This window comes from Podarcis filfolensis, assembly GCF_964270895.1.
Source record: "Podarcis filfolensis genome assembly, chromosome: 2".
Taxonomy (NCBI): domain Eukaryota; kingdom Metazoa; phylum Chordata; class Lepidosauria; order Squamata; family Lacertidae; genus Podarcis; species Podarcis filfolensis.
This window is the reverse complement of record NC_139605.1, coordinates 64,347,185-64,364,276: the sequence shown is the minus strand read 5'-3', so window position 1 is coordinate 64,364,276 and position 17,092 is coordinate 64,347,185. Positions and strand designations below refer to the sequence as shown.

General features: G+C 39.9%; 1 protein-coding gene across 6 annotated transcripts in view; it reads right to left on the bottom strand.

Moving 5' to 3' along the window:
• Window positions 1-17,092, bottom strand: part of COL23A1 (collagen type XXIII alpha 1 chain) — a 311,227-nt gene that overhangs the window by 36,090 nt on the left and 258,045 nt on the right. For 4 of the 6 annotated variants that reach the window (XM_083592227.1, XM_083592229.1, XM_083592228.1 and 1 more), the window contains 6 exons: window positions 16,753-16,779; window positions 15,065-15,091; window positions 5,005-5,121; window positions 4,084-4,119; window positions 2,317-2,343; window positions 295-339 (listed from right to left, as the gene is read on the bottom strand). In XM_083592227.1, coding sequence (XP_083448353.1) covers window positions 295-339; window positions 2,317-2,343; window positions 4,084-4,086 — 75 coding nt within the window. In that variant the 5' untranslated portion in view covers window positions 4,087-4,119; window positions 5,005-5,121; window positions 15,065-15,091; window positions 16,753-16,779. The remainder of the gene's footprint in view (window positions 1-294; window positions 340-2,316; window positions 2,344-4,083; window positions 4,120-5,004; window positions 5,122-15,064; window positions 15,092-16,752; window positions 16,780-17,092) is intronic. The other 2 variants (XM_083592225.1, XM_083592226.1) reach the window with 2 other exon arrangements.

The window sequence follows — 17,092 nt, the reverse complement described above, 5'->3', positions numbered from 1 at the left end:
AAAGAATTCAGGCTCTAAATGACAGTCTTTAAACACGGTACAGCTGTTCTGATGGCTATTCAAGCTATTCTTTAAGAATGGTTGAGCCCCATAGGACCAAAGTGAAAGGGAAAAACAATCTTTAATTTCTGATTCAGTTTGCTCTATGTAGTGTAGAATATGACTCTCAATCACCAAAAATATTTAGGATTGAAATTTAACACAATCAGCCTGTATGCCAATACTGCATTGATTCTACTTTGTTACCCATAATATATATGACTGGGGGCGGGGAGCTACAAAAAGGAAGTTTACCTTTGGCCCTTGAATCCCTGGTTCTCCTGGGATTCCAGCATCACCCTGATGAAATAGAACACACATAGGTGACACTGAAATACAAAAGTGCATTAAGTTTCCCAGGGTCAATGCTGGCAGAAGCTCAACAGTTCACACTGTAAGCCTAACCAGAAAAGCAACTGCCAAATATTTTTGATCCAGAAGTTGGGACTTAATTTCTAATACTTAATTTCTAACTGTTCAGAAGAGAGATGGAGAGATTTCATTTATTAGCTCAGAGTAGTCTTATTTGCAGTGTGGATAAATCATGAAGACATCACTCATTATCTGTGGAACACACTGAAATGTAATCCTTAAACGTGTTTCCTAAACATACTGTAGCCATAGGTTATGTGCAGTTCTGAACAGCATGTGTCAGGGAATCAGGAGCAGGAGCACTGGGGAGAGAGGATTGGGAGAGCGAAGGGGAAGAATCCGAGGGCAGCGTAGGGGAGTATGACAGTGGCCCGAGAGATTCCATGAGCTTCTCCAGCGAATCAGAAGATTCCCAGAAGGGGGCGCCGATGGTCAGGGCAAGGGGGGTCCCAGGGGGGACGCACCAGAAACAAGGAGCCAGAGGGGAACCCCAAAGCAGCAGTGGAGGATCAGGACCAGTTTCCCCACCAGAGCGTAGTGGGGGGGAGGAGTCACATGTGTCAGGAGCAGTGTCTCCTCCAGAGAGGGAGTCAGGGCTGACCACGCCTCCAACGGAGGGGAGGTCAGTTGCAGCTAGCCCCCCCCCCGATGGGGGAAGCAGTGACAGCAGCAGTGGAACGGTCAGGAGGAAAGCTGCTGGCTGGGCGCGCGCGCCAAGTTCAAATGTGCAGGCGAGCGGAACAGCAGGAGACCCGGATGGGGAACCAGCTCCTAAAGCCCGCCGGAGGGAGGGAGAAGGCTCAGGGGAATCAGCGGGAGAAGAGGCTAGAAAGGGCGGAACCCCGGCGGGCAGGCGGACCCAGAGGAGGAAGGAGCAGCGGAGAAGGTGGAGCAAGGCTAGAATCTTAAATTGGTGTCAAGGGGGAGGAGACTCAGACGGAGCATCAGTGGTCTGACACTTTAGACGTGGGGCTGCGCGCTGCGGCTCTGGAAGTGAAACTGAACTTCAATAAAGACTTTTATACTTAACAACGAAGCAGCGTTGGTCCTTTGTGAGCTGGGACCTAGGGTAGCTCTGACAGCATGAATTAATAATAAAGTGTTTTCCAACTTGGCCACAGCTACTTGGTGGCCCTTCTAAGGTCCATTATATGGAAAAGGATCTTTAGCTAACACAATCCAAAATAAATACACACATATCCTGCCCCCGACTCAGCTGCCTTGGAGAAATATATACAGATATTTGCTTCTTAAAACTCCAGTCCAGATATTAGCAAACCACTCCATTTGGACAGTTTCTAGAGGGGTAGCTGTGATCACTTCTTGCAGCAAGAATGGCAGAGTCTTGTTACACCTTAAAGACTGTTATGGCAGAAGCTTTCATGTACTGGATCAGCTTCAGGGATACAACAGCACAGAGTGAATAATGTTTGATCTATCATATCCATGGATGGGTGAGCCCCATGTGATTAGCCCTGATTACAATGCAATAGTTACACAACTCCCCTGTAGTTTGGGATGTTGGTGGATGCTACTGAAATCTCAAGAGCTTTGCTCCTCCCTTGCTCATTCTGCTGCTGCGCTGGGCAAGAAACAAACCACAGTCTGCTCTGGATCAGAGGATTGCTTTGCACTATTGTATTGCTGGTTTTTTTTTGTTTTTAAAAAGGTTATTTTAAATGTGTTTAGTAGTTTTAACTGCCATGTTATTTTACTTTCAAGTTGGAGATATTTTGTGACTCTGTTGTGATAACTGAGTTGTGAGGTAGAAATAGATAGATAGATAGATAGATAGATAGATAGATAGATAGACAGACAGATAGACAGACAGACAGACAGATAGGGTTGGGAACATGTTGTCTCAATGCAGATAGCATTTGAAAGAAAGAAACATAAATAACTTACTTTTCCTCCTGGAATACCAGGCTCACCCTTCAAAACAAATAAGTGAAGCACGTTATGTTTGACTTAAAAATATCAGGAATGAAAACATTTTTTTTCCAATGTCTAGGAAATGTTACAAATAAAATTGTACCATTTTCAAAACAAAACAAAACGCAGCCAAGCTCATTAAAAATGTTGCTGGGCTGTCAATCTTTTTGGGGCCCAAAGGTCCATTTGCAATTTAGAGGAAGCGACATGGGCACCTCTATAAAATGGCTGTTGGGTGTAACCAGTCACAAAACTTAAATAGAAACACAATACCTGAGGCCATCCAATGAAGCTGAATGTTGGAAGATTCAGAAAAAGGAAACACTTTTTCATACAATGCATAGTTAAAACGATGGAATTCCTTACCGCAAGCTTTAAAAGGGAATTATTGGGGTAGGGAGAGAGAAAGCCCCACTGCACAAACAGAAGCCCTTGTGCTGACAGGACTCACTAGCTGAATCCTGCCCACTATGATTATTACCCTTTCCTCACCTGCAGGTCTCAGGGTGGATTTCAGCATTTTTTAATTCAATAAGAAAAAACAGTCAAAACAAAACACAGTCGCAGGAATAGGGTGGGTCCTCAAAACATGATGGGAATAATTCAGCTTAGAGCTAAGGAGATCGCTCTGTCAGCACGAGCATTTCTGCTCGCCTGCTATAACGATCTCCCTCTCCTCTGCCCATGCGCTGTTCTGGGGGGTTCTTTCAACTCATCCTAGCCTATTGGTGGTGGGGTGGGGTGGGGGCACACAGTGGGAAGATTGCTTCTTAGAATATACCACAAACCACCAACATATGTTTAGCAGCCATGTGGAAACATTTCTCTTCTTCCAGGCCTTTGCCTAATTAAACAACCTATGGCCTTTTAAAATCTCTCTGCGTGGAGGTGTTGTTTTATTTGTTATTATGTTACGTATTTTTGTGTGTTTATATTGTAAACCGTGCTGTGATCCTCAAATGAAGAGTGGTATATAAATGTAATAAATAAAAATAATAATAAATAAAAATTTCACTCATGGCCTGTGATCTTTTACGTCAAGATGCTGTAAATATAGTACCCTTGAAAGGCTTGTGAAAGGGCAGTGGGTCATCCATGCAGTAGCACGCACAGGATGCAGAAGTGGAAATGGGTATTTCTCCTATGACGAAATACACTTGGGAGTTAAGTTTGCTAGCATGGTATCTTATTACAAATGTTCTGACACTTAAAAAGAGGTCAGCAAGTCTTTTGATAGTCTAGGTTTTGGCACTTGTAGTTCTCATGCGCCACAGTCAGTGCATGTAGCAATTAAAAAATATTACAATATTGATGTAAAGAAATAACCTAAATAAGGCCTGACAAAAGAGCTTATGCGAAATGTTTGTAGGACAACAAAAGATGGAAGAGAACGAAAAAGTGCTTGGGGAAAGAGGCTCACCTTATTTTTTCTGATGGTGCAGTACAGAAAGCTGACTCGTAAAAACAAATGAGACTCTGACTGTTTCATAAGCCCTAGACAATTAAGCCTGACAATTGTTCTAAACTCAACATGGCACAGATGGTAGACATGTATTTAGGGGTAGTGATTAGATGGCCAAAGCATAGTCAAGGAAAGGAGCTGTATAAAACTATTATAGAGCAGAATGAGGAAGAGGAGGAGGTTACACACATCTGAGGTAGGCTAGGCAAGCTTCTCATGCTTAATATGTGAAATCAATCCATTAGGATATGTTTTAATACCATAGATTGCATACTAACCATGATACCAGCTTCTCCAGGTTGTCCTTTCTCACCCTAAAGAAACACAAATCTAAGTTATTTAAATAAAGAGACAATGAATGCATTTCTAAAATTACTTTTTCAAAACGCTCCCCTCCCACCTAAAAAGCACAACAGTGAAGAAGAGAAGCTTAAGGAGATTGCGTTATTTCAGTTATTTCATTGACTTAGGGAACGTAGAAATGTTGCCATGTCTTGATGATTTAGATTAGTGTCATTAATAAAGTGAAAATACAGACAGGTATGCTATGGTTCTATTTATTGTGGATTAACATTGAACACATAAACTGTATCTCATCTCAGTTATCTTTGCTTAGTAGATAATGACTGTTAATTCTCCTAATTCAACAGCAGGGAAATTAGTGATTAATTTAATGACTAAGGACTGAGTATGAATGGTTAGTTAATAAAAGACTACTGTGAAGATCATTTTATGACACAACTACCGCTTGCCCTACAGAACAATCCCATGGGCACTGCCAAAAGAGATTGCTGCTGCATCAGCAAGGGAAACTTGAATGTTGATAAAACCCCAAAGCCTGCCATATTGCTAGAATCTACAAGCAGAATTGTCAGAATATTAGCTGCTCATTGCAAAATGCAAGATAACCATTCCAAGGCAAGGCGCCACCACAAAGCTTTGTTGACTAGATTATCGTCCCTGTTCAACGCAAACAGTTTGAAGATAAGTTCTGCCTCTGGTTTCAAGATATTGAAGAGTGATTTCCCTTCGCTCTTACTCTTTGCTCCAAAAATGCCTGTATCCTTCCCTTAGCACCTTGATACATCTGAGTTCGAGGCTCAGGAACTTATAATTGAAATGCATTCATGAGCAGGATATCCCCGCAAAACATGCATTTTAGTTTTCAACAGTTATCTTAGCTAATAACTACGCCTTACAGGAAGGCCTGGGGGTCCCCTTGGGCCATCTTTTCCTGTGTCTCCAGGGGGCCCTCTTGCACCCGGCTGTCCAGGAGGACCTGGCGGACCAGCAGCGCCATCATTACCTTGATCCCCCTATAAGAAGTTTAGACAAAACATCGCAATGTGAAAAAAAAGAAAAACAAAGTCCTTATGGGTGGACTGTGGCTGCAAACTCACTGCATAGCAAAATGAGAGAGGGAAAGAAATAAAACAGGACACATGGTCAGGGAATCAGTATTTTTGAGTTTAAAGATAAAACCTTGAGCCTGCAAACTGACTGACCTTTCTCTAGTACGTAAACTTACTGAAAGAGAAGAAATTTATGCCTAAGGTTTCTTGGTGTTTGTTTTATTCTTCCAAACAATTCATCTAATCACAAATATTGGTAATTAGTATTTCTAACTCATCCGTGTCCAATTTGTGTGCCTGCATGGTACAGAATGGCATATTCTGTTTCTGCTTGCAGACATTGGACTCCGATACTGCCTAGTTTTGAGAAATGATTAGTGAAAGGTCTTTTCTCTTCCAATGAGAAACAGGTAAAGCAACTAAAGAATGAACCCCAGTTCTTTAAATACCACAGTACTATCGCGAGAAAGTAAGAGAGAAAACTACCACCCAGATTATGCTTGCAAAACAGCATTCTTTATCTGAGTATACATATAGTAAAGCAAATCTTTAAAATATCCAAAAATGCTAAACCTCAAAATTAGCATTCCAGTTTATTTTTACATGGATAACTTAAGAGTTCTGCCATCTAGAAGATGCCAGAATTACTGTAATTATTACATTTATATCCAGCCTTTCTTTCACAGACATAAATGGAATTGATTTTTATGTAGGGTTCAAAGGCATTCTCCCATCTAGGTATTGACCAAATCCAGGCTTGCTTAGCTTCAGCAAATTTGTTGTATCATGTGTCTTTAGATCATACCTAATTTATTATCTTGGGGGGAAGGAGGAATCTAGTAACTTTCTGATTTTTTTTTTTTTACAACATTTTAATGCATTCTGTAAAAAACACAAATCATTGATTATAAAGGAGAAAGGGTTGGATGTCACAGCAAGAATACACACAGATGTAGAATGCTAGCATACATTGCACACCATGCTCATGGAGCGCGTACATTTACTATCAGCATCTAGTGAACACAAGAGAAGACTCAAAACAGGTGTAATGTTGGTTGTATAATAAGTACACCAATTATGTAATAAGTGCACTAGTAATCTGGTCACAATCTACAGAATTATGCAACTGTGTGAGCAGCAGAGGTTTTTATTTCCTGTTTTCAAATAAGAAGACTTTTATCCTTAAACGACAAGCAGCTTTTTATATGTTAAGCTAGTTTTCCAAAAGGACTTGCAACAAAGCATAGCCAGATATTTCATCTCTGATCATGAATTCTACACTTAACCTTTGTTTCATGTACAGAGCATACAGACGCTCTTTCTGAGGCAGGCGACACTTATTTCATTTTTACTAAAGCCAAGAGAATGGTTTCTTGCTTCTGGCTAAAGCAGAGAATTGACACCAGGTCTCCAAGATCTATCATTTAGATGACCATGGCTGCCTATTAACATTACTGTTCCTGGGGTTATGATCTACTGTGGGTAAGTTGGGGTGAAGAGCTCCGCATCTAGAACTAGTCTGCTTGAACATATGGAAGCAGCACTGAAACCCCCCATGATAAGGGTGGATTATAAAGCTCTTTATAACATCTGGGCAGGATGTCTCCAGTGACAGACTTGTACTTAAAGTCATCCTGCTATAAATCAAAAACCTAACAGTGAAAGCCATTCTACATTCCAGTTCAGAAAGCCACGCTACCAACGTCCAGTTCAGAAAATTCCCTCACTGAGCAACGATATGAGTACAAGATAAAAACAAATGGACCTATAAAATTTCTCAGTATATATATTATTATCATTTCTTTTATATACCAACATATTTTTATTCACAAAATATGCAGGCATCCTCCAGCTATAATCCTGAAAGTACAACATTTCAAAATCAGAGTCAGTCTTCAAACGCTCTGCATCCAATAAATCAGAAAGCATGGTCCTTGACAAATTTGCCGTTTTTAAGGAAATGCTTAATTTGTGTACATTTTGTAGGCTGATAATCTTGTGTGCAGGGATTCTGTACTTATGTATCACTTATGTATTCTGTACTGTGGGTGGAACTCAGTACATATAGTAGTGAACCTAGATAGGTCACTCTAAACTCAGGTATCTTCAACTTATTTATACATTTATTTTGTCTGAATTTTTATTGAAAGTTTTCAACACAGAATACAAGGATTACTTTTTTAGACCCAGGACCTACTTTTAACCCAATCTGGCATCTGGGGACCCATTTCTTAATCTTTTATCATATATTTGCATGATGGTAGTGCTCCTGTTGCAACCCACCAGTTGAAGACCAGTGGTGACTCATCTGATGGAATGACCATCTACAGAAAAACTCCTTGCACATAGAAAACTAGATGTCAGGGAGAAGGGTTCTCGTCTAGCCTCGCCCTTGATAGATGCCTGTTTCCCGTTAGAGGGGAACGCTAGCAGGGCTTCAGGGACGTGTGTTTTGTCTCGCTCCTGGAGCTATGTGACAGCTCTGGCCCTTTGTGTGTTTATGGCATACTCTGGGAGCCTTGTGTAAAGGCTACCTACGCAAGTGAGATGATCAGGGTTCCCACTTGCACAAGGAGCCTTTCAATGCATAAGGCACCCAGATGCAGATGTCCACTGTAAACAATTCTATGGTCTGAAAGTCACATGGCTCTGGGGGATGGGCTAAAAGTGTGCATCCCAACTCTATTCAGTGTTCCCTTTTCAGGCAATAATATGTTAATGCCTGAAGAGGGCTCTGCTGCTTCTGAGAACAGAAACACTGTACAATTTTCTATTAACCTATTCAGGTTTTCAGGGAGACTGGCTCAATATTGTAATTGAGAGAATGCAATTCTGGCCAGGGGAAAAGAATTTATCTTTGGGAAAGTCAACTAGTCATCATGATATTCAGCATGGCTTTGATTGTGTAGATGACAAAGAATGTTAGATCTGCTTTCATGAAAGCAAATGTGAAATCCTGTCAACACGATGAGGCTGAGTAATTTGCTTATGGTTAATGGGATGGCTGCTTTAAACTGTCTCTCATTAGTTGATGTTTACCTGTAAATGTTTCTATTATTATTTTTGGCGCTGTTGCAATGGGGGGAAAACCCCCTCAGATTCTAGTTGTCATGGCAATTGCTCCATTTTGTTTATGATGTAAAACTGTAGGGGGGTGGTTGTTAGATTGTAAAAGAACAGAACAGGAGAACGAAAGAATGGAAATGAAGGAGGAATTATCAGATCATAAATTAGAAAAGTTTTTAAAAAGCAACCTCACAAGAAAACACAGCAAGCCAGAAGATTAAAAGCGATTCTACCTTAAGGATACGTCGGCTAAAAATAGGCTGGTCAGAGAGAAATCCATGACTGAGGCGAGGGAAAGCCATCTAGTCAATGTGTGGCAGGAAAGACAAAGAGGTCAAGACAAATGTTATGATGGTAGAGAAAAATGGTTCAATCAGCATAATATATGAGAGGGAGCCCAGTATGGAACAAACAATTGGTATCACAAGGTGAAATAATAAATGGAACAGCAACAATAGATTTAAGACACATTATTCAATAGCTGTATAGGTGGTATCAGAATGTACAGCTTTCCATTAGGTCAGCATCACAGACTTCAGAACTACAAAATAATGGCGGCAGTGGTGGTGGGTGGGGATCTTACTAATTCCTCAGCTTCACAGGACATAATTTAAGATATTTTTCAACATTTCTTTAAAGGGCAAGAATTGCTATCACTTCAGCAACCGTGATTTTATAGGCACGTGTGTTCCTTGGCAACTGATATATATACCCACTAAGGAAGAATCTAGACAAATTCCAGCTTTCTAATGCTGGCATACCTTAACCATTTGGGAGTTCATGTTTTCCATTTTGAGTAGAGATGTTTAAAGATTCAATTTTCAAACTCTTCTACTCTCATATTAGGATTCTGAAAGTGACCCGAGTGTCTGTTTAACTATATGAAGCTGAAATTCTAAATAAGCTTACTTGAAAGCAAGCCCCATTGAATACAGTGGTACTTACTTCAGAGTAAGCATTCCTAGGATTCTACTACATGATCTTTGTATTTGAGATTTGAGCTAAACTGTAAAACCATTCACAGGGCTGTATGCCAACCTGTCAGCCACAGTAAATCTCATTTCTATCCAAGTATGTTAAGCCCTAAAATAAAGTGTAACTTGAGTTACTGTACATACTTACAAGTGGTTTAAATATAGAAAAGCATGAGCCTGACTGCTTTGCCAGTCAACCCGTTTGGATAAGGCTAATGCCTGACAGCCAAGTAAACTCAATTCATCTGCTTGACGTACTAGAAAGGAGATAATTTCTGTATATGGTTATGGGTGCTTTCTGTAAAGCTCATCTTCCTCATAAAAGAAAGAAAAATCAAATGGGATTTTAAAAAATCTAATTCATATAGTATCATTACATGTATCAAATGTTGTCTCCCCCTGCCAACAGCATATAAATACCCTGGAGTCAAGCAATTTAGTCCTAAAATGTAATTAAGTTAGACGTGGAATGTGGACCAGATTACAGAACTGGATACCAGAAGCATTGCTCCCCTGTTCGATAAAAGGACTGGGGGGGGGGCGGCTGTCTACTACCATGGAAGAACTACCAGTGCTTCCATGAGTTTGGTTGAGGGTTGTCTGCAAAGTCGTAAGTTGCATGTAGCATCTGCAACACAGATGTAACATTTTCATATCCTCATCCTCTGTCCTGAGGCGAGTCTCATTGAACTGCATGTAAATTGTTTTAGTTGAGTACACGAACGATTAAAATCTTAGCTGAAGGACAGATCAACATGCAAGATCTACACATTTGTTTTGGTATAACTGCTAGCAACACCAAATAAGAAGCACCTCTTGGAAAAGAAATTTGAAAAAAATTAAGTTGTTTTTGTGGAAAACAACTTATGTTGCCCAGGGCTGAGCAAAGACAATCTGCAACACTCTTGGAAACAAATGGTCATGATTTTAAGTAAAACGGTTGCATGACTTAATGAGAGTAGAACCCACTTTCTTTCCACATCCTATTTCTAACTACTTTGACAACAGAGAGGACCCTTGACAGCATAGCAGAACCTTGGTTCTTGTTCTGAACAACACTAAAACAACAGAGGGCAGCAACTGCTTTATGCAACTGCTTTGTGTTCTTCAGATGCTGTGGGCCCCTATCTTTATCAGCATTGGCCAGCATGGTCAAAGACCAGGGATGATGTACTTCAGAAATGTCTGGAGGGCACCAGGTTGGGGAAGGCTCCTCTAGAGAACTGGGAGAAGGAATTTCAATCATAGTCAATGCCCAACATATCACTGACTTTTTGGAAATACATAGCTATGGGTTGCAAATACTTCACAGTTCCCCCCGAATGTATTTTTGCATACACTGATTATCTTGTTTCCTAGTAAATGTCTTGTACATTCATTTTGATTTGATTTAGTACATAGATAACAATGGTAGAATTGCTAGTTTTTTAAAATACCCATTCTATACAGTTTCCCCATTTCTTTTTACTTTCATTAAGTATACTGCAGTAACTGTCAAGAACTGCTACATGTGGTATATTTATTATCAGCTCCTTGCTTCTTTCTGTGTGTAGGCATATTTATAAAAATTCAGTAAAAGCTAGTCAACAACAGGACAAACGGTGGCACTTGACCGAGTTTTGCAAAACAACAGTACAGCAACATTCCTCTCCATTTGTTGCAAATGCTGTATGCTTCAACCAGAAATTCAGTCTCATTAAAAAGCCCTATCAAATTTCAGCAGAAGACACTTAATTTTGTGTTCTGAAGCACTGTTCTGAGATACAAAAACAGTGGAGAGTTGCTGCTTTCATGTCCTGCTTGTGGGCTTCCCAGTAGCATCTGGTTGACCACTGTGAAAACAAGGAAGCTGGACTACAAAGATGGGACGTTTTTTTGCCCAGAGTTGAACTTTTTTGGCAAAATAGCCAAAAAGAATTTGCTGTTTTTGAGCTATTTTTATGCAAAATCAGTAAAAACGGCACTGCCGACATGGGTTGCCATACACCCAGATTTTCCTGGACATTTTTTTTCCATTTTTTTCAGGATGGGAAAAATGGATATTAAAAATAATAATAATTTAAAAATAAATTTTAAAAAAGCATACTGTTGTCCTTCACCACCTTCTTCTTGAAAATTTATGAGCCTGAATTTGTTTTGTTTTGCTTTGAAAGCAACTGAAAATGCTTGGGGAATTGTATGCAAGCAGATCGTGCAAAATGCATGATTGATGAAACAGATTCAAACATAATTGTTTCAGTTTCAGTTAAATTAAAAGAAATACATTTTGGGAATGTCTGAGCTAATTCTTTAAAAATAACTGTAATTTTGAACTGGGAAAAGAATACTGGCACCATGTTTTTCCATGAGAAAGATGTTATCAAACAGAATAGATGCATTAAGCTAGTACTACTCAAGCTTAATGCATAGTTTCAGAACAGGATGCGCTCAAAGAAAATTATGCAATTTCCATTGTAATTAAATTATTACCCTGTCTCTTAAAAAAAAACCTCTTAAGACAACTCCTTCTCTCAGAGGCATTAGCAGCTGCTGATTGTTTTTTCTTTACTGCCACCACAGAACATGTAATCTGAAATAACGTATCCTCCCATATAAACCAGGAAACAACTTTAGGAAATAAAGTCTATCACTGAGGCTAAAGAAATGATATTGCTCAAGTTAAGGAAGTAAAGATAATTGAGCCCAGGTGGTGTCACAGGAAAGGTCCCAGGAATTGGAAGAGAAAACAGAAGGACTGAGGAGCCAAATAAATGTCCTAAACATCCAGAATCATTAAGATTTGTACGTGTGTGTGTGTGTGTGAGAGAGAGAGAGAGAGAGAGAGAAAGAGAAAATCACAAACAGTTAGTACCATAATCTGATTACTTGATGATCCTGCTGAGCGACTGGAGCTCAGTTTCCCCAAGGGATACAACGCATTTGAGAAACTGGGGCATGAACATATTTCATAACATGAATGCTTCTAAATGCAGACTGCTTTCATGCGTAATTGATAACATCTGGGGACTGCTTGCAACGTTTTCCATCTTTTTAAAACGTAACATATTTCTGAATGGTCTCCATTCAATGGTTTATATTTAATGGTGACAACTCTCTTCTAGGAACAGATATCAGGCATCACCAGTCACCACACACCTTTTCCTTACTACTCTTTCAGGTATAATCTTGTCTCAGGAACTTATACTGATATGGTTTTGTTCATAAAGTAGCACAAGATTTCCTACATAGATAGTTTGAGGATGAAAGCCTCTAAATTCTACTTTATGAGGTGCATCCAGATATAATTTGCCACGTGAAACAGAGCAATATCATAATATAGAGTGTGCTGTCCTACTTCTGATAACGTACAGGAAACATTTCCCCTACAGAATATATTTCACAGTAGTTTGTATCACAGTGAGTATTGTGTAATTTGAAAAAGGAATTCCTCATTTTTTTCAAAGTTGTTATATTAGCTTAAAAAGATTACACATAGGGTATACGGTACTTCCTATGATCAAGGGCCTCCATAACATTCTGAATTATAAAGTTAGAAAGTTCTAGAATCTCATCAGTGTTTTTTCAGCGCTCATTGATTTACTGGACTTGCTGACGGTTTTTTTCACCTACACTGTACTGATTTGATGGGGATACAGGGAATAGCCCATAAATGGCTGTGCTCTTTTATATCTGGTCGGGGACAGAGGGTGGCACTAAGGAGGGAAATGTCGTCATGCCACTCCTTGGTGTGTGGAGTTCCGCAAGGCGCAATCCTCTCGCCAATGCTTTTTAACATCTTTATGCGCCCCCTTGCCCAGATTCTCCGGAGCTTTGGGCTGCGCTGTCACCAATATTCTGATGACACTCAGCTCTATCTGCTGATGGATGGCGACACCGACTCGGCCCCAAACACACTGACCAGATGCTTGGAAGCTGTGGCTGGATGGTTTCGTGGGAGGCGATTGAAACTAAATCCTTCGAAGACAGAGGTCCTATGGCTGGGTCAGGATGGCATGGGGATGAGGGACCAACTCCCTTCTCTTGCGGGGGCCCAATTAGTGCCATTGCCTTCCGTTAAGAGTTTGGGTGTAATCCTTGACGCCTCCCTTTCCATGGAGATGCAGGTTACAGCAACAGCCAAGACGACATTTTTCCACCTTCGCCGCATCAAGCAGTTGGTCCCTTACCTTTCCCACCCTGACCTGGCCACAGTGATCCATGCGACGGTCACCTCCAGGCTTGACTACTGGGAGCATATTCACCCAGTGCTTTTCCAGCTGCACTGGCTCCCAGTAGAGTACAGGGTCAGATTTAAGGTGCTGGTTTTGACCTTTAAAGCCCTTGTGCCTCAGTGTTCTTCAGCTATGAAATGGGATCAATGTTCTCTGAATGGAATAAATGCAATATCATACCTATATACATATTATATGTTTGACATTCTGTGTAGCCTTTGTCACCTGGAGGGACTCGTGCTTAGTTTCATTTCCAGATTGTGCTGTATTTGAGTATGGATTACGTTTATTGATTTTATTAATGATAGCAAACCTTTTAAAAGCATAAGCGGCGGAGTTCCAGCAATAAAGAATTGCCATTTAATAATGATAAAAGCTTGGGGGGAAATTTTAAACAGTTCTTTTGCCTATTTTTCACCTCTCCCACGAAAACATCCCGACTATGGATAAATAACTGTGACTATTACTATTCCAAAACTGCAATCCTTAAATAGAAAAACTGTGACATTAGAAAAAAAGAATTTGGACTGCTTTTTCAACTTGCTTTGGTTTTTGCTACCACATTTTCAACCAAATGTCTTTGTTCATGGAGGCTAGAAACTTATTTTAAAACAGATGCAGAGATCCTTAGAATCCAAATGGAGCCTTTAGGTGAAGGTTAACCCATATGTTGGCTAAGTTTGGCCTGTCCATTTTATAATTTCCCATACCAGCATTCATTATTTTACTTGCTGTAAAATCTAAGCTGCTGTGAAAAAGCTCCTGGTCCTATTTATCAGTTGATGCCTGCTCAATTTCACTACTCTCAAGTTTAAAAACAATATTCTTTGAACTAATTTCCAGAACACTTCATTCATTTCAGGCTTTTTGTTTTGTTTGTTTTTGTCTCTACCTCATACAAATGCACAAGAAGACACTTAATAAAGTTGATTGCAAATCCCTGAGGAGTGGGGGTGGGAAATAGAACAATGCTTTGCCTAGAAACAAACAAAAATATATATGCATCTTTTCAGTTCACTGGAGGTGGAAATCCTGTTGTGGACATGTATATATTACAGCTGAACTCAGTCCCACTCCATTAAAATTAAGTAGAAAGAAAATGAGTCAGAGGAAGGATGCCCATATGCTAGCTTGTATGACGTTAAGAAAGGTTTATTAAATTCTAACTTTTATAGTTTAATGAGTCAGTCTTCCATATGGATGAGGACCAAGAAAAGGAAAGATGAAACAAGTTCGCTATCAATTTCCTCATTGCCCTATGCTCTTTCTCTGCCTTTTAAAAAACATATCTCATTCAGCCGAGAATCATCTTAAATTTGGGCTTCGGTTTTCTAATACATGCCAAGAATTTAAGGCACCAAATTTCCTCCTGAGTTATCATAGTCATCCTCTTCTTCCAATTAATTTGTTTTCATTATAGACATCATTAGAGATCTTTGTAAGCTGACAATAAAAAAAAAGTGATGGAGGAAGAACAAAAGAGGAGATAGAGAAACGTAAGTGGAGTGGGATGAATATGATAAAGTGCAGCTGCACAAACAATTTTTCCTTTTTCACCTTGTTTCGTCTTCACATGCAAGTACATCTGTCTGTGCTTATCAAAGCCAGGCTCTAACATAAGCTTTAAAAATGTTCATAGTTAGGAACAGTGCTTACTCTTGGGCCGATGTCTCCTTGATCCCCCTGCAAAACAGAAAAGTCATCATAATTCTTCTTTCCCCCATTTCATTTATTTGTTGTTTAAGAGTTGCTGTGATGAGAGAATTCATTTCTTCCCCATACAATAGAAAAGGGTGACCAACTGAATGAAGGAAGTTTCCAAATTAACATTTGACCATGTGATGGACGTCCTTCACACATTTCATGCATGCAAAGGCCTCAGTCTTTCCATTTAAAGGACTGCCGATCTATATGCAAAAAAATAGTTAGGGCACATGCAAGGAATTCCTGTGGGATTGTGGTATCAAGACAGGGCATGGATAAAATATCTGTGGATTTTTTTTTTAATTTGATTTTTTATTTCAGGAAACAAAACACATCCATACAAGGAAAAGAGAGCTTAGTAGTTGTATAGAAAAGAAAGAAAAATAGGGGCTGATGGTTGTAGTTTTAGATGCTCCAAGAAAGGCAATCAAATGAAAAGTGTCTTTCCATGAGGTTCCATGAGTCAATAAAAGGATATCATGTTGTACAGAAGGTGTGAATCTCCCCCTGCACTGCCTGATTGATATTCCTTTTGTGAAACAATTAATTTGTCCATAAGCACGTTGTCCCACACTTGTGAAATCCAGGCTTCCAAAAGATTTGCATATAAAGTTTTCCTATTATTCGCAGTCACTAATCTGGCTGCAGTTAATAAGTGGAGGATGAGGTGTTTGCTGGTTATGTTCTTAAACTGAGGAGTAAAATAAGATAGTAGGGCTAATTTGGGATCTGGTTGTAGCGATTGTTCCATCATTTGAGAATACGTTTTGGGCAAAACCACCATATATGTAGCAGAGAGCCAGGCAAATTGCATTCCCTCCAGCAAAGGTTGGATGTGTAACAATTAATTCTATATAATTAGGCTGGACAGCGTGATATCTTTAAAGCATTTTCTTGAGTTCTAATCGAGATGCATCCAAATGGGAGTTTATTCCTCATTTGTTTCCAGAGTTGTTCCTCTAATTCTTCTCCAAAATCTTTACCCCATTTTTTTCGTAATGAAGTGAGAGGAAGTGCAGCCAGTTGTGTGAGACTGTTATACAGCTGGGAGATAAGTGCCCTTCCCAGTGGGTTGGTTGAGTGGAGTAGTTGCTCAAAACCATTGAAAGTGCTTGAACCCTTATATTTGGCTAATTTAGAAAACATATAATTTGGTGTATCTCTAACCAGTCACATGGTACATCTCCCAATATAAAATTTATTTCTAGAGCTGTAAGGAGCTTTTGGTTCTGTGGAATCCTTTGATGGCAATCATGTCAAAATCAGAGGGTCCAAGCAGCAATAGGTAACCTGTGGCCCTCCTGATGTCATTGGGCTCCACCCACGCCAACCAGCAGGGCCAAGGGTGTGGAGATGTGGTCTGGAAGGCCACAAATTCCCCATCCTTCCCTAATGAAAAGCAAAAGAAACACGGTATGTCCTAGTGGGAATTCCCAGTGGCAACTGGGACTGCAGATTCTGATACAGAAGCCTTGTGTATGGAAAAGCAAATTCCTGACAGTGGACACAGGAAACAATATGACCCAAAGGCCAAACAGGAAGATGATTTAAAAAGAAAGAATTGAGACACAACTCTTATTAGAATGCTTAGGAACCTACTTAAGAAATTTTAAGGCAATGTTCTGAATGACCAATCTTACCTTTTCCCCTTTCGCTCCTGGAGGCCCCTGTAGAGATCAACAAGAGGATAGTAAGGAAGTAGCTGATTAATCTACAGTTCCGCTCCCCCCTCCCAAACCTTTACTAAAACAAATTATTTCTAGGAGAAAGAGGGGCCATTTACCTCTAATGTAGGGATGAGGAACACCTCATTTAACCTTTCCCCTGTCTTTATTTGTAGATATTTATGCTGGACCCCTTTCCCTGACTTCTATATATTTATGTATGTGAAATATTTCCCCCCTCTATAGAGATGCATTTAATCATGTGAACAATCTGAAGTGGTGCAGCCAAGACCTTGGTTGACTAACTCAGTGACTG